At 34.7% G+C, this 19,018-nt stretch overlaps 1 protein-coding gene across 1 annotated transcript in view; it reads right to left on the bottom strand.

The window, feature by feature from the left end:
* Positions 1-18,079, bottom strand: part of LOC149790571 (uncharacterized) — an 80,946-nt gene extending 62,867 nt beyond the window's left edge. Inside the window, exons 1-2 of the mRNA XM_089972642.1 lie at positions 17,687-18,079; positions 15,248-16,070 (exon numbers count right to left, since the gene is read on the bottom strand). Of these exons, the coding sequence (XP_089828768.1) occupies positions 15,248-15,513 (266 nt within the window). The 5' untranslated portion in view covers positions 15,514-16,070; positions 17,687-18,079. The remainder of the gene's footprint in view (positions 1-15,247; positions 16,071-17,686) is intronic.
* Positions 18,080-19,018: the final 939 nt, after the last annotated feature.

The raw sequence follows: 19,018 nt of genomic DNA, 5'->3' as shown, positions 1-19,018 counted from the left end.
AAAATCATTTCTATATGACGATCATATATAACTGACGCATTTAACGCGTCCCAAGGTCCGTTTTGGACATGACAGATTTGTTTTAACATTGTCAGAAGGAAGTGTCTTATTGAATAAGAATCGCTCTTACAAAAGTGACATATTTTTTTTATGTCCATACTTTTTACGAAAGAAATCCAAAATAAGAAAACCTTCCAAAAGATATTACATCCAGAATAATAAATAATGATTTATTTTTTGCTTCGCTGAAATATACTACATTCAAATTACCGTATCTAGATGAAAGAGCTGTAATAACAAATTAAATAAAACCTTGATAATTTCGAGTGACAATGCATAGTCAAATATTCCTGCTATCAGCTAACAAAACCGAATTCGTTCTTTATGTTATACATTTTTGAAAGCAAAACAGTCGAATCGCATGTATTTATTCTTCACTGTGTCACGAATTAGTTACTGTCTGTATTCGAGAAAAAGAAGTACAATAATGCAGGATAGTTACTCGACACAAATTTATGACATAAATATAATGTTTCAAAGTGCGTATTTTGTCATAATAATGACTTATTTCGTGCTTGGATTGATGCTGGGAAAAATGTTGGGGTGTGCGTAAAGTCATGCAAAGGCGGTCGGATCAAACAGACTTCAGAGAGGAATAGTTTAAACTAAATATTTTAATGATTGAGAAATTTATTGAGATTTGTTTTGTTTATTTTCTTGTTTGCACATTGAAATGTAAGTTATTTGATCTTGGTAAACGTTCAGATGAGTTTGGAAACAGACGCTATTCCCAAATTTCGACAGTCTCTCAATTTCGGTTTCCAGTCAACAATCGTCTATCCTCGATTTCTATAGGACTCACGATACTAACACAAATTCAGTTCTCATAGTAAACCCAATCCAACACCATGATATTAAAAAGTCAATAATTTTACATTTCTTAGTGCTCATCATCACATCTATATTTATCAGTATATATGAGTCCTGGATGTCAGCTTCTGTGTGGAGAAAAGAATATGAGCCGCGGCTTTTTATGGATCTGTATGTGTTTGATACTCTTTGTCTTGGAGCGTAAACAGATGTGGGTAACAATACAAACGGCTCATGTACATTTAGTAAATGACCATTTGTAATCAGTTCATGTGCAAAACAATTTTAAGATAACACTTGAAAATATATTTGCTGTTGTTTAGCGTTTGCATTTTTAGGCATTCTTTGGTGGCACTTCATAGATTACATAACTGTACTGGGTTGTCATATTTTAATAATTGTTATTTACGATAGAGGAAAACTGAATTATACCTAAATATGGAAATAGATAAGGATATTTCCTACTTGGGACAAGAAAGTAGTTCAAGCGGTGATGTTGGCACTGTGGCGATACCACTTTTATCTCTAGGCCCCGAGTGGCCGAGTGGTCTAAAGCGCTGTCCGTTACGGATCACTGCCATATCACCTCTGTCTGCGTGGGTTCGAGTCTCGGATTCAGCCAATGTGGGCATGTGAGAAAGTTTGCCAGAAGCTTCTCGTGGGTCGGTGGTTCTTTCCGGGGTTTTCCCCGGTTCTTCCTCCACCATTAATATTGGCCGCCATGTATAGCCTATCGTGTGCTGAAAAATGGCCTTAAACCCTACAACAACAACAACAACAACAACAACCACTTTTATCTCAACTGTAAAAACACTATTTATCTTGCCCTGCTATATTTCTGATTATGAAATAATTGATACAAATAATTATCCCCATCAACCTTAATAACATTGGTGTCAATAAGTGTAAGGGAACAATATTTGATAAATCAGTGCAAAACCAAAATATATGTACAATCACCAGATTCGGCATTCCGTTTGAGAGGACGGCTCTATTTTTTTTTAAGGAAACAATAACTCTGTAGTGATGTAACATTATTCATGCAACTCTTGATTCATCTTCGCAAGCCAAGGCCGATAACTCCATATACTCCTTGGCATATCGAGTAGATATTTCTGAGCTTCGGGTCTGTGAATTTCATTTGATGCGGCGGCAAACGTACTACTGTCAGGCACATCAAATCTCCTTACATTGACGTCAACTGTATAAGTAAACATACTGGGGCAATTCAGAGCTTTGCCATCGGGTTCATTGGCAAGGTTATTGTTTGTTTAGATTTTGTTCTGGATTATATATGAAACGTATGATCACATATTAATCTACACAACATAGTTTTTGCTCCATGTTGAAGTCATCTATCTAGATTATTCCATATTGTGTATACGAAGTACTCAACTCGCTTTAGGAACATGCCTTTATATTCGTCGCATTGATTTTTCAGGAGTTGTTAGGATACATATAGATTAAATCACATGACCATTTTTCAGGAGCGCACAAGTTCTGATTGTTTAATGTAATAGATAAGTTAAAAGATAAAGTAATGGATAAGTTTTGACACTGACGATTAAACTTGCTTAATTTGCCAAATTATTGTACTTCGTGTTGAATGCTCCAGTGTAAACTGAATACGATGGTACATAAGATTACAAATCTCGTCCATCAATGTATTGTTAAATATACTAATAGCGTGAAATGTGAATTGTATATAACACCAGTGGACTACATTGATATTTAGTTCCTTGATGACAGATCATATACATGGAAGATAAGTTTAAAGTACTTGGTGTTTATTTTTTTTATTTTCTTATCCTAATGACGAATAATTAAAATGCAAGCGCTTTAATTTATTTGGGGAGAAAGGGGCGAAAAAAATATCCAAAATAATTAAAGGGATGAAAATTACAGGAGAAATAACTACGAGGCCAGAAAAGGAATTATTATCTTCGGATAAGGTAACCAAAATAAATTTCGTTACAAAATAGCTACAAAATATCCAGTACGTATATATATATATATATATATATATATATATATATATATATATATATATATATATATATATATATATATATATATGAGTTAAAATTCTGCTTTTGTAGTGTGTCCTCGTGAAACTCAATTCCTTCGCTTTGATCTTCTTCCATCCTCATTTGCGGATGAACATACTATGTTCGTATATACTGATAGGTGTTGTTATATTGGAGTAGTTTCTCTCCAACCATTCTCTCTCTCTCTCTCTCTCTCTCTCTCTCTCTCTCTCTCTCTCTGTATGTATATAGAAAAGTATATCGATTGATATGTTGATTTATGATCTTAACCTTTTTAATGTGTTCTCATCTTTCAATTACCTGTATGGTGTATTTGTAAAGGAGTTTACCCGTCTTATCAAAATAGGTAGGATTAAGCAAATCATAACTATCAGACGAAGAAACAAAATCCATTCACCTTGATGACTGCTGTGTAAATATATTCTAGGACAGTTGGTGCCATCATGCCCATGAAGTGTACACACATATGTATATGACTGAATATATATAGCCTCTTTTTCTAAGACGTAATATATGGATCTGTTTGCAGTACGTAATATAGGCTAGATTCTCTGTTTCCAATACGTAATACATAGGCTAGAGTCTCTGTTTCCTGTACATAATACATAGGCCACAGTCTCTGTTTCCTGTACATAATACATTGGCCAGAGTCTCTGTTTCCTGTACATAATACATGGGCCAGAGTCTCTGTTTCCTGTACATAATACATGGGCAAGAGTCTCTGTTTCCTGTACATAATACATAGGCCAGAGTTTATGTTTCCTGTACATAATACATAGGCCAGAGTCTCTGTTTCCTGTACATAATACATAGGCCAGAGTTTATGTTTCCAACACGTAATACATAGGCCAGAGTCTCTATTTCCTGTACATAATACATAGGCCAGAGTCTATGTTTCCTGTACATAATACATGGGCCAGAGTCTCTGTTTGGTATAGGTAAAACACAGAATGGAATCACTGTTTTCAATAGGTAATACATAGGCTAGAGTCCCTGTTGCAATAGGTAATACATAGGCTAGAGTCCCTGTTTTCAGTTGGCAATACATATGATAGAGGCCTTTTTTAAATAGGCAATACATAGGCTAGAGCTTCTTTTCCGATGAGTAATACATAGGCTAGAGTCTCTGTTTCCAATACGTAAAATATAGGCTAGAGTTTCTGTTTCCAATAGATAATATATAGGATAGAATCATGATTTCCAACAGGTAAAATATAGGCTAGAGTCCCAGTTTCCAATAGATAATGTATAGGATATAATCACGATTTCCAATAGGTAAAATATAGCCTAGAGTCCCGGTTTCCAATAGATAATGTATAGGATAGAATCATGATTTCCTATAGGTAAAATATATGCTAGAGTCCCTGTTTCCAATAGATAATGTATAGGATAGAATCATGATTTCCAATAGGTAAAATATAGGATAGAGTCTGTTTCCAATAGATAATATATAGGATAGAATCACGATTTCCAATAGGCAAAATATAGATTAGAGTCCCAGTTTCCAACAGATAATGTATAGGATAGAATCACGATTTCCAATAGGTAAAATATAGGCTAGAGTCCCTGTTTCCAATAGGTAATGTATAAGATAGAATCATGATTTCCATCAGTAATACATAGGCTAGAGTCCCTGTTTCGAATCATTAATACGTAGGCTAGATCCTCTTATATTATTACTTAATACATTGGCAGGGTGTCTTTGAACAGTGGATAATACAAATACTCGAGTTCCTGTTTCCAATAGATATTACATAGGCTATAGTTTGTCCAATACGCAATTCATGGGCCAGAGTCTCTGTTTGTGGTACGTAATACAGAGGTACAAATCTATGTTTTTTCGTACGTAATACATAGGCTACGGCCTCTACTTCCAATGCGTAATACATGGACCAGAGTGTCTGTTTGAAGTACGTAATGCATAGGCTAGAGTCTTTGTTTCCAATACGTAACACATAGATTAGAGTCAATATTTCCAATACTTAATACATTGATTAGAGTATCTGTTTTCAATACGTAATATATATGCTAGAGTGAATATTTCCAATACGTACTACACTGGTTAGAGTCTCTGATTCCAATACGTAATACATTGGTTAGAGTCAATATTCCCAATACGTAATACATTGGTCAGAGTCAATATTCTCAATACGTAATACATTGGTTAGAGTCTCTGTTTCCAATACGTAATGCATTGGTTAGAGTCTTTGTTTCCAATACGCAATACATAGGTTATAGTCAATATTTCCAATACGTAATACATAGTTTAGAGTCAATATTTCAAATACGTAATATATTGGTTAGAGTCAATATTCCCAATACGCAATAGATTGGTTAGAGTCAATATTCCCAATACGTAATAGATTGGTTAGAGTGAATATTTCCAATACGTAATACATTGGTTAGAGTCTTTGTTTCCAGTACGTAATACATAAGCTAGTGCTATGTTTCCAATACGTAATACATAAGCTAGATGCTCTGTTTCCAATACGTAGCACATGGGCCAGTCTTTGTTTCCAATACGTAACACATCGGCCAGTCTCTGTTTCTAATATGTAATACATAGGCTACATTATCAGCATCCAATATAAAGTAAAGAGGCATTTGCCTCTGTTTCCAATACGTAATACAAAGACTAGATTCCCTATTTTCAATAACTGAGAAAGTTTCGTTTTACACTATTATTAATTTATGATTGTGTAAATGTAAATCACAGTTGTATATAATTAATGAAACCCAGTAAATTAGAGGAAACTATTTGATGTTCCGATGCTATTTATATGCACATTTCTCAAATATGTTCGTTTTCTGTTACTAAATTTCAAAAGTTATATTCATAAATGTGTTGTACATGACCTTGTCATTTGACTGATGACATCTGATCGGCTGATACTATCCACGGCGGAAGAGATAAATATAGGGATAAGTTTAGATAATACCGATTAAATTCCCTTGCGCGTGGCAGTCTTAATCTTCAAGTGGTAGTTATACTAGATCAATAGATCCCAATCAAACCAAAGAGTTTAGTGTTCGATTATTCAATATCTTTATCAGTTAACAATATTGACAGCTGTATGACACGTTACATGGTCAGGAAGGTTAGTTTGTAAGGTACGTGTTGCATAGGGTATGAATATCATAGGACGGATTTCATAATGGTACTTATCTGACAATCATGGTAATTAACTAGATAATTATAGTTATACTTCACTTATGTCCGAGTTGGCAACAAAGCAGTTCGAAATTTTATTTTAATTGACTTTAGTTGGAAATTGATAGCTATTTTGTGGTTTATCAAGGAAACTCACTCGATGTTATCAGATAATAATTATTTCGTGATTTATCAAGGAAACTCACTCGAAGTGATCAAAATGACTCTAATAGGTAAAGCGAATAGGTAGAACGTGCACCTGCCGGGAATCGAACCAGCAACATGTATCTTAAAAGTTGGATACATTCAACTAATGATTGATTAAATGGTGTTCTACGATAAATCAACAAGGATTAAATTAACTGAGTATTGATTGGTTGGTGTTGTATCGCACATCAGCAAAGGTTTACTGAACTGATTATTGATTAATTGATATTTTGATCTGTATCGACTGGTAGTCCCAGTTGCATTACTTGCCATGAAACCTTTAAATCTACAAACTGTGTTGGTCTCTGCATGCTGTCTTACCCTCGTCATGAATCAAGGAGGAAATGGTGAAACAATATCACTTGTGACACAGTATGCGATTTTTTAATCTGTGCCAAAGGATGCGACGTCTTTTCATTTGCTTCTGTAAAAGATTGTACTCAACAAACTTCGGACGAAAATTGCTATGTGTGAGCACCATGTTCCAAATGTCCACCAAAAAAGTCTTTGAACATGAACAAACTTGTGCTTAAACACCACACGTGTGCATTTCGAATGTTTGAGTAGGGCTGATATTAAAAAAATACAACAAGTCAAATGTGGTAAAATATGATCAGTCAATAGATTGTGCTCATGGTCCATAATACTATCAGGACATCATTTTTGACGTCGCTGTCCGTACCATGACGCAAACCAGTAAAGTGAGTAAATCTTTATTAAAAAAATTGAATTCCCTAAGTTATGGAATGAAAATGTAAGAGAAACTTGTAGTATTATGAAATAAATCCAAAATAATCCTACAAAGGTCTCCTCAAGTCTTAAGTAATCAAGTGTTCTGAATAAATTGCAGGTTCTCGAATGTGCTGATGTACTAACAGTCTTGATGTATCACAATGACATTGTTCAGAGCTCCTTTCGATAAATTCACAATAGTCCCTAAATATTTGAGTCAAACAGTAATATGAGCACTTTGTAGATCCAATGAGTGATCCGAACATATGGTTCTTTTCAATATATATATATATATATATATATATATATATATATATATATATATATATATATATATATATATATATATATCACTAAACACATCTGATCAACTCTTGCCCTAATAAACACACATACGGCTCAACATCACAACATCACAATTTTCCTACTCGACCCATGTCGCAATACTTCTTACGCGACTTATGTCACAATATGCTACATAGCAACGGAACCCACCTGACACAGCCATCCAATGGAAAATCACCCCAAACTTGTATACACCTTCATTATTACGATTAATTACATATGCAATCTACAGAGTAGTGCCAACAGTGAAAAAACTCAAAATAGATATTCATTAATAATGTCAGCATCATGCTATGTTTTTTTCTATGCTCCTGTCAGTATCATAGTGCATTATACTATAGTGGTTGTCAACGTCGTGATATGGTTTTCTATGCAGCTATCAATATCATAGTGTATTATACTATAGTTAACATCACGATATGGTTTTCTATGCAGCTATCAATATCATAGTGTATTATACTATAGTGGTTGTCAACATCATGATATGGTTTTCTATGCAGCTATCAATATAGTGTATTATACTATAGTGGTTGTCAACATCATGATATGGTTTTCTGTGCAGCTATCAATATCGCAGTGTGTTATACTATAGTGGTTGTCAACATCATGATATGGTTTTCTATGCAGCTGTCAGTATCATAGTGTCTTATATTACAGTGGCTGTCAACATCATGATATGCTTTTTCTGGCCCACCTACAATACACTGCCACCCCACCCCTCCACTCCCAACACAGCAAACTTTGTTATCAACTTGTCAACAAGTCTCTGGCAAAGGAAATAACATTATCTCAGAATAACTTACATAATGTTTATATTCACTGAATTTAATTCATTGAAGGGGGGTGGGGGTGGAGTGAGGGAGTAAACATGGACGCCGAGCGTAAGTTTAGATACCTACATGATCTGACAACTGTCCATTACTTATAAATAAATGTTTTGATTTTAAGACAAATTCATTAATAGTAAAACTGCAATAATGCAGGCGTGAATAAATTGAATAACCATAACTGAAAAAAATGGCCTGCTTATGTTCGGCATAGGTTTTTCTGTTCCTTGCGACCCTCAAATGTTCACGTTTTCAAAGGTTTGCTAAATTTAGGCGGCGTTCATTAGCCATACCTTTTTAAAAAAAAAGCCTTTCTCTGGTCATTCAATAAGTCGTGGGTAGGAATGGATCTTAAAATTCGAAAATTAAAATCAAAATTGTCGTGGTCCCCACAAAGGCATCTATCATCTACAATCATGTGGTTGTACATAATTTGCATACTCGTCGTTCATACATGCAACAAGCGCTACTATGACCAAGGCAGAAAGGTCATTCCAACAGTTTCAATTAGTAGGAATAGAATCGTGCGTGAATAGTGTACCAACCTCTTTTGTAAAATTTAAGATATTCGATTCGATACACAAATAGCGAAAGGTTTAATTTTTCTGCGAAAAGAAGGTACTTCTGAACACAACACATGATTTAGAATGTGCAAAAAGGGAAGAAAAAATAGAAAAATAACTAAATTTTCGATTTGAAACCGTAAAGGAATCGGATCCCTCTGCTTGTAGCGATGATTGCAAAAGCCTTACCACTTATAAACACTGGAATAATGCAATCTTACCCACCTCTAGGTTGCATTTCCTATTTGTAACCTACATTATTTGATTTTAGAAGACTGTCCTGTTTTATGGCCGATATCTTCATGAGAAGTGTATCAAATAGCCTGTTTTAGGATAGATCAAACCATAAATCACACTGAAATTCGTATCGTCAAATCTCTGTTCATTTTCCATAAATCACACTGAAATTCGTATCGTCAAATCCTATTCACTTTCCATAAATCACCATAATATTTTACAATCTCTAATCCTTTTATCGTGCAACTCATTCTCAGACAAATTAACTTTTAATTTTCAAATAGAAAAAATCTATTCTAAGAAACTCCATCAATTGCAACTGTTTGGTAGTAGGGATTGACACCCATAATCCCTATGGAAGTTTATAAGGGTTAGTATCAGTAAAAGTGATATCCTAGCTGGCCGTTTGCGTATAAATCTGTCTGCATAATGTCTGTGTGTTCAATGATTTATGTTTGACTGAATGTGATTCATGTTTTAAATTGACAAGAAGAAAATCGCGCCTAGGCACGCGGTTGACCACCCTTTAAACTGATGAGATTATCGAATGCCAATACATTTTCTATAAATCTCTTAATTTCTTGCGATTTTCTTGCAATTTTTAGTCAAAAGAGTAATGCTAGCTTAAAATCTTACACTTTGATTTTGTTTTATTAAGAATGACATAAAGAAAATATTCTATATGACATCATACAAGGTCCCATGATGCCTTGTGGTCAAAAGCGCTCGCCATTACAGATCATTGATGTCTCACATCTGTCCGCGTGGATTCGAGTCTGCGGCTCTGCCAACGTGGGTATGTGAGAAATCTTGTCAGTGGCTTCCATTTGGTTAATGATTTCCCAAGGTTCCTTCTCCACTAAATATACTGGCCGCCATGCATAGCCTATGATTTGTGTTAAACCCATAACAACAACAATTTAAATGCCACACGAAGTATTGCAAATCATGCAAGGGCAATATTATGAATACATACTGCATGTACTATATAGGTCGAGCTAAAACGATTACAAAATATCTCTATTCGAATATTCGTTGAATGTATTCGGTTAAAATTCCGATAATTGTCAATACGATCTCAACTATGTATATTTTCCTAATTTTGCTGTCTACCTTTATGTATAATAATACATCTCCGTCCCCTTCCCACGGCCGACGAGACGCGTTCCAAAACAATGAACTTAGTAATCGAAATCTAATTAAATGGCAGTGTTGGCATCTTGAGTGAAATTGTTTTCCTTGATTCAGGATACTAATGGTTAAATGAAGGTGTTGTTCAACCTGTTTGTCTACAAATTCAGTGTGACCCCAAAATTTATATTTTGGGAATGGGTCGATAGTGTTTCAGTCATACGCAGTGACTTTTAAAAAACGTTCTCTGGGAAGTGAAATGTTAACGAAAACCACACAAGCTGATTTTAGATGTAACTTGACCGTAGTGCGCAAAATCGAAGACAAATTAATGCAGACAGTCGATGACTTTATTACTTCATAATTTGCACGTAACAAAATCTCCAATTTAGAATATTAGGATTGCAAGTATTTAATCCATAGTGCTTTGGTTACTTTGTTGAAAGATTTAGTGACTTTAACATGTTCATATTTGTCAAGAGAGCCTCAATGACAATGATGGCGATGATGTGAGCACTGTGGCTATTCAGAATAATACATTGTGAGTGGATGTTTTAATTTGTTGCGATTTAGCAGGTTTGAATATGTCCTTTTGTAAACTAATTTAGTATTGCAAATGTTACATTTTGGTTTGTTTGTTTTTATTATAAAATGCTTCCAAACACTGCTATAGAGGACCGTGGCCGTATTCCTTCGCTCTAGGTAACAATCGAATATTTGAATACCAATTTTCTTTTGGAATATTCCCGAAGCGTAGTATGATATGAATGTTTGGTAATTTGGCTTAGCTCTTACTACACGTATATCCTAGTGCAGAACGACATGCATACATATTTAATTACCGCAAATGCATTTATGTTGAGAGTTCGTTGACTAATTGGTGCTTAACAATAGATCTGTTAAATTCAGGACATGACTTGGCTCTTAATGTCATCAGTCAGCCATACTGATCAGTACATGAATTGGCAATGATAGTTGTCAATCATCCCTTCTAATCAGTACATGAATTGGCAATGATAGTTGTTAATCATCCCTTATAATCAGTATATGAATTGGCAATGATAGTTGTCAAACATCTCTTCTAATCAGTGCATGAATTGGCAATGATAGTTGTCAATCATCCCTTCTAATCAGTACATGAATTGGCAATGATAGTTGTCAATCACCCCTTTTAATCAGTAGATGAATTGGCAATGATAGTTGTCAAACATCTCTTCTAATCAGTGCATGAATTGGCAATGGTTGTTGTCAATCACTCCTTCCAATCAGTGCGTGAATTGGCAATGATAGTTGTCAATCATCCCTTCTAATCAGTACATGAATTGGCAATGATAGTTGTCAATCATCCCTTCTAATCAGTGCATGAATTGGCAATGATTGTCATCAATCCGCCGTTCTGATCAACACACGAAAGACTATTTATTGCCAAGGTAATTGATCTAAAATATTTTGTCGATACAGTTGATCGGAAAGCCATCCTGTCAATTATTTGATTTCGTATTCCATTGATTGCAAGTCTATAACTAGTCCAGTGTGCTAGTCACATTACGACCTCGGATCTGAGAGAGAGAGAGAGAGAGAGAGAGAGAGAGAGAGAGAGAGAGAGAATATGAAAAGATAAAGACAGATAAGGAAATTAATTGAGATATAATTTTTAAAAAATAATGGACACACACACACACACACACACACACACACATATATATATATATATATATATATATATATATATATATATATATATATATATATATATATATATATGGGGGAGGGGGTAAGAAACAACGTAGTCACATATAAAGTAGATGACTTGAAAATCTGCAGTATAAAAACATAAAATGTTCTAGTTGGAATTTCAGACACATGATGTTAGCATGATTCTCTGAATCGAAATGAGATTGAAGATCGATCATCAAATTCCCTACAACATGGAAACGGCTTGTACAAAAAGTATATGACGATTAGAAAATAAGTTGTTTTTTCTGAGTTAAACCTAACTGGTACCGGAATGAAGAGTGATATTACCTTTTTCACAATTTATTCCTGAAGTTGCATTGGTTGTTAATGTACAGTCAGTATTGATAACTGTGCCACCGTATTTACTTCATAACTTAGATATTCATGGATGGTAGGAACAGGTGTATATTGAAGGCACGAAATAATTGATCTTCATGACCACCGCAGTTGTCCGTTACAGCTGTCACGTCAGAAATGCGACTTTGTTTAATATCGCAGATGAGTTTTAACTTTTTAATAAGTACAAGCGTGGTCGATAATTCAATACTCTTAAATTGATTTAGCTGGAACAAAGTACCGTTAGAAAGGATGACCTTTAGTTCAAGTAATAAAAGAGGTTAAAATATCTAGACAGTTTGGATTATTAATGGAAGTGGTGTTTTGTATTAGTCAAAGAAGTGGTGTTTTATTTTAGGCATAAAATTAGTGTTCTTACATCTGTTTTATCTATTTCTTCTTAGATATCCGATCTACAGTCTTCGAAACGTTGGTGATATGGAATAGGTATCAGCTGACAGAGAACAGGGTTTTAAAAGTGATTTGTTTTGGTCAATCATAACTGCGTCCGTTTATGTTTGATACGTGTAATATATGTATGAAATCTAATCAGGCTTGGATATTAGGTCATACATATTCAAACGATGATCTTCATTAATTCTCTACGTTCGAGTTCAATATTTCCACGTCGTCTTAATGGTCATTCGTTGGTCTAGCTTTTACTACCTTATTTTAAAAAAAGAGATGATGTCGTATATTATTTAAAGTAAAGTATAAAACCCCTTTATGTTTATGGAGTTTTTAAATTTCGTGAAAAGTTTAAAATATGCTATTGAAATATTTAGATACATTTTATAGTTTCAAGTCAATTAAAAATACTGTATTGTGTGGTATCTTTCTTTGTTCATGATACAAACAAAGGTGTTTATTGGAAGCAATTTAGTAAAATTTCAAGTTAATGCGAACAAAAAAACTGAATACAGTGTAACTTTTTTCAATCAAAAATTAAACAAATCCCAAAAACTTACAATACCATGATTACTTGGTAGTTAGAGTTAATAATTTGTTAGATTGCTGTGCAAACATTTTTGATACGCCATCTGCCATTTGCACCAGTCCTATTTGCTAGGTATGAAACTAAACTGGCCGTTACCATCGTAAAGAACTGTTGAAGACAACATGAGTTAACAGTCATATACCATTACGACTGGCACTCTCAAAAAGGAACAAGTACACATGTCAAAGCGTGCCTATGGAACGAGAGATGAAAATGAACACAGTACATTCAAACTAATATTGAGGTCTGTTTACTTGGGACATTCCGCTTGTGTGAATAGTAGTGTCCCTTGTACGTATAAAACACACTTGTATAGTTGAATGTTCCTTGTACTGAACCATAACCAACTTTAATAGCTGAGTGTAATTTGTATTGAAATATGTCCCACTTTTTAAATATGTGTCCCTGATAATGAAATATATATGCAACTTTAATAGTTCGGTCAAACAAATTCTGAATCCTATTATCACAGAGTGATTGTCACAACAAAATCCTGTTTTAGAATTATTGTCAAATAAAGTTGGAATATGAGCATTTGGTTATAGCACCTTGTTTTAAGGAATTGTTAGATTTACGTGATTACGTGTGTGATTAATGGAATTCGGCAAAATCGAAATATCATTAGCCCGAAATACTTAGCCAATTATTAGGAGCAAACGTCACGGAGTGAAGTGTTAGTGAATTTCCATGATGCCATGGTTCACTAGTAGTGAATTCCGGCCAAAACCGAATGAATGTCCCTGAGTAAGATAGTCCATATTAAAATCTAGTGGTGTACATTGGTGGTGTGACTGCAGTGGCAGTATTTACGGTAGGAAACCGGTAAATTACGCAAAGGAATAAATAAGAAGGGACTCGGCAAATACCGTTTATGTCGCCATGGTGGCAAATGTGGTGCAGTTCTATTGGCGAAATGTGCCTGGAAAGCATACATTGACTGGCCTAAGGTGGCGGAGTTAAAATAGTACCCAGTGTTAGGAGATACTCGTATAGTTTCTACGGCGTGTACGGCTGCCGGTACGACCCATGGTACGGAAACCTGATGAAGAGAAACCATGCAGATGTGCGGTTGATAGATTTTTGGCAGGTTGTTTTATCTGTAGTCTTGCATTGATTAGAGTAAAATTTATGTATAGAATGGACACGTTGGGCTTTCTAATTTACAACTGAAGTTGTATGGATGTCTTTGGAAAGTTGGGGTAAACTTATGACTTCTAGCGGGAATCGCGCCAGGGTTTGACATCCGCTCGGTCAAGTAAAGACCCCTGGCTTGTAACAATATCTTCGTAGTTATTTTCACGTTGAAATCCTGTTTAGAGTTGTTGTCACATCGACATCCTGCTTTAGAGTTATTGCCATATCAAAATCCTGTCTTAGAGTTGTTGTCACATCGAAATCTTGTCTTTTGAGGTCTTGTCATATCAAAATACTGTCTTAAAGTTGTTGTCAAGTAGACATCATGTCTTAGAGTTACTGTCACATCGATATCCTGTCTTATAGTTATTGTCATATCGAAATTTTATCTTAGAGTTATTGTAACATCAACATCCTGTCTTAGAGTTATAGTCTCATTGAAAATAACGAGTCTTACTGTTCACAAAGTAAAATAAATAAAAAATACGTTTCCCCAGTTTCTCTGTCTTTTCCAAACACTTCTTATAATCATCTGTGTGTGTGTGTGTGTGTGTGTGCGTGTGTGTGTGTGTGTGAAAATGACATGTTACACTGTAATATACCTGATATCATTATGACGTATATGTTCACGATGAAATTCAGTAAAATTTCATTTTTCATATGTATATACGATATTGCTTGCTCCATAACAATATGATGTTGTCCTAAGTTCCATTATTACCATACCGTAGCCAAATCAGTCAAAATAATAATTGCAAATATGAAACTGAAAATCGGTTTATCTCTAAACCGCAGATGCAGAATAGAAAAGGGAATATATGTTGGCAGACAGAAAAAGCTAGACAAACCTGCCGACAGGTAGACATGGACAGACTCAAACACTAAATGACTGACAATTAATAAAGACAGATAAACAAACTGTTTTTACTTACATGGAATCTTCATGCCTGTTCCCGGATACAGGAGCACTTATTGGGGGAAGTTTTAGTTCTTTGAAAGATAATGCAAACTCATTTTTGGATTTCTTTTTCAATAGTCCTCTCTTGGTCGCCTCCGCTTTTGCCATGTTTTCTTTAATTCTCTGCACGTGCACGCGAAAATCATTACTGACATCTTCTGAATCAGCATTTTCATGCTTAGTTTTGAAAAGTCTTATTTTAGGAATCATTCCCTCCTTCACGGTACACACAATCTTCATAGATCGCTTTCCGAATATTGTTCCGTCTAATCGAGTAGAGGAGGAAACAAATAGCTGGATGCAGTGTTATTCTTCATGTATGGCGACTAAATGTGTTTATTGTACTGATGGCCTACTTACAAATCCCAGCGCGGAGTTCTTAAAAATTGCAAAAATCTTTAATGACCGTATGAATTTGCCAGTTCAAGTGTATGCTATTATAATAAATCTGTCAATTCAAGAGTACGATATTGCTATATTTTTGCTCTATGAAACATAAATGTAATTTGTGTATCCAAGCCTCGTTCCTCCTGTTGAGAATTTTAAAATACGCAAAGTTTTCCAGTCCAATAATTGAAATTTGGCTTATTAATTCTCTTCAAACTTGCGAATGTCCCCGGGAAAGAATCATACCCATGAACACAACAGCAGGAACTCTGCAAAAAAAACTCTTACTGACCACTCGTCCCGAAGTGCGAATCCGTGTCACCAGACGCACGACTGATCTTTAACACAAGTGCAAATCCATGTCACTAGATGCACGACTAATCTGTCAGACTAGAGACTTTATAGTTCTCCTGGAAAAGAGTAGGCATAACGAATGATCAAGTGGCGAGTGTAATATTAATATTGTCCACTCACATCTGCACTTCAACCAATATGCAAGTGTACCAAGCAACAGTAAATGTTGACATGATTTAAAAAAAATATGGCGTTCATTGAAAAGCTCTGTACCAAGGCCTCTGATAGCGGATCTATTTATTATCATTGAAAGAACCATGTTATGGACCTCCGATCACAAAGATCTATTTTACCTATTATATCCAGGTAAATGGGACGTACAGGTAGACTAAATGTATATCTATCATTTGATTTAAATTCTATAAATATTTACTCTACTCTTGAGTCCCCCACTGCATAAAAGGGTGTATCACTCGAAACATAACGTTTACACATGCCTTTTTCTTTGGTGCCACGCTACGTGCTACCTAATGGACAAAACAAAATATTTGTATTACTTGCATATATAAATACCGATACTCGAGTAGTATAACTTTATAAACATAATCGCTAGAGTTTATTTAACTTATTGATCTCTAACGCCTTAAAGAAATCAGTTGCATAAAGGATGCCACCATTTAATAACTGTAATTTCTGTCTTTATCTGTAAGGAAGGTATTATAACTGTAATAAAGAGTAAATAAATATTTGAAAACTTCATAATATCCTGTATGATCTCCATGTACTATTCGTCGTCATTATGAGACGAGAACATTAAACTACTGTAATGTCTATTTATTTTCTGAAACGGGTCGAGATTATATTCTGTTACACGCTGAGAGGGTCAGACGTTAAACAGAACTGAAAAGCCAGATTTCTCAGTAGCCGTCATGGTGTACCTGAATCTCTTGTTCCTCTATCCCGGACGTGGGAGAATAAGGTAACTTTAGTACCAAAGTGAAAACCTTTATGAGATCGATAACTGTTCTGTATTACCATTGTTATTTTGTATGGTATGCATCTAGGATAAAATAAGTAACCCTTCTATATGACACTGCTTTTTTACGTGGTATAGGACGAGAACAAACTATGCAAACATTTCTTTACTGTCTACCTTATATATCCGGTACCTTGAAATAATACCACCATTTCCTTTCATATTAACTAATGTGATTTCTAAAACACTAAGCAGACTCAAATTTGTAATGCATGACTTCTGAGAAAAAGTTTTATTTTTTAAGAGTAATTCTGAACATATCAATGCGAATCCTTTTCATCATTGATTTACTTTTCCAGTTTAAATTACGTTTTTGTTATATACTGAAATCAAGTTCCAGTAATAATGTTATGAATGAGTGACTCATAATACAGTGTGTCCTTTAGCATAAAATGGATGAAGAAGAAACATTTGGAGTTAATTCCCATTTTATTTTCCTGCTTTAATAACAAGAAATAAAAACAATTATATATATATATATATATATATATATATATATATATATATATATATATACGCTTTGATTGAATGCTTAGGTAGCGGATGAAACTACTAACCTATGCAAACGTAACAATCACTGATAAGCATTTGTCCTAATCGCTTAAGACCAAGTCAAAGTATATGTAACTGAACATCTATGCAAGTGCATTGGCAACTACTGACATACATACTTCCTATATTTATGATAATCCAAACCTTTTTGTTTTAATTCATCCATTTTTCATCTTGATTTCAGCTGTGTCTTCGGTGGACGTGTACATCCAGTATATGTACTAGATCTAATAAGTTACATGAAGTTTTTCCTATTACATTAGTTACGTAATCACTAAGTTCACACATAAGGGGTACATCTCATTTTCAGAATTCCTTCCACACTTAGTGCCGTGAAGATACCAAACGACGATATGTGTAATCATAAATGATATACAAGGTCTTGACATTTCAATTTCAACACATGACACAGCTGTGTTTCTTTTCCGTCATAAAAGAATGAACATTTACAGCCAAGATTTGAGTTCTAACACATGTATACATGTTGGGTATCGTTGACCAAAAAAAAAAAAAAGGATTTACATGGGTTTGCATAAACCGCTAACATGGGACACTCCAGGATCAACAATGATGTTCGGTCGGCGTAAATTGACACGATCTCTAGATAATAGGACTTGAATAAAGGCCAAACTGAGCTTTTGAGACGAGCATTTTGAGACGCTTTTGAAACAGTAGTTTACAGATTTGACCTCAAAGCACGCGATGACACAACGCGAAATGTAACTGATTATATATATGTGAAGTCGAGATACCTTTGCAACGTATTCAAAACGTAAAGCACATAGGCATGATGAGGCCTCCAAATACAGCTTTGTCCTGTCGAAGTGCATTAAAAACGAAAAGTAATGAAATCTTAACATGGACTTCATATGTTAGAAAAACACCGGAAATGTAAAGCACGTCACAACATTATAGCATGGACTTGCTCTAATATAGTCACTGGAAACGTAGAGTACGTCACGAAATTTTAATTTGGACTTCTCTTTTAGAAGGCGCTAGAAACGTTAAGTACGTCACATAAGTTTAGCGTCGACTTTATCTGTTAGAAGAGCCCTTCATACGTAACGCACGTTGCAAAGTTTTCACATGGACTTGATCTGTTAGAAAGATACTCGAAATCGCAAAGTTTTAATATGAATTTCATCTTTAAGCATTTGTATCCTGTTCATTTACTTTAATTTAGCTACAAACTCCTTTACAATTAACTCTAGCGTAAACGAGACTCCAGAGGTTAATTAAGACACGACATGACTGATGAGAGAGAGAGAGAGAGAGAGAGAGAGAGAGAGAGAGAGAGAGAGGCGGGGGGCGTAGACAAGATATAAAAGTGACTTCTTTATTTCCCCTTTTTTTAGTCAACAACAACAAGAAATTCCAGTATCTGGCTAATAAGGACGCATGAGTTATATATTTGACCAAATGAATGTGAGATCGTTTGATAACATGCATAGTGTTTACACGACATTTATATCCTAC

The sequence above is a fragment of the Sinohyriopsis cumingii genome, chromosome 10 (assembly GCF_028554795.1).
Source record: "Sinohyriopsis cumingii isolate HCF-2022 chromosome 10, ASM2855479v2, whole genome shotgun sequence".
Lineage (NCBI taxonomy): Eukaryota > Metazoa > Mollusca > Bivalvia > Unionida > Unionidae > Sinohyriopsis > Sinohyriopsis cumingii.
The sequence above is the reverse complement of the archived record's forward strand: the minus strand, read 5'-3'. Positions and strand labels throughout refer to the sequence as shown.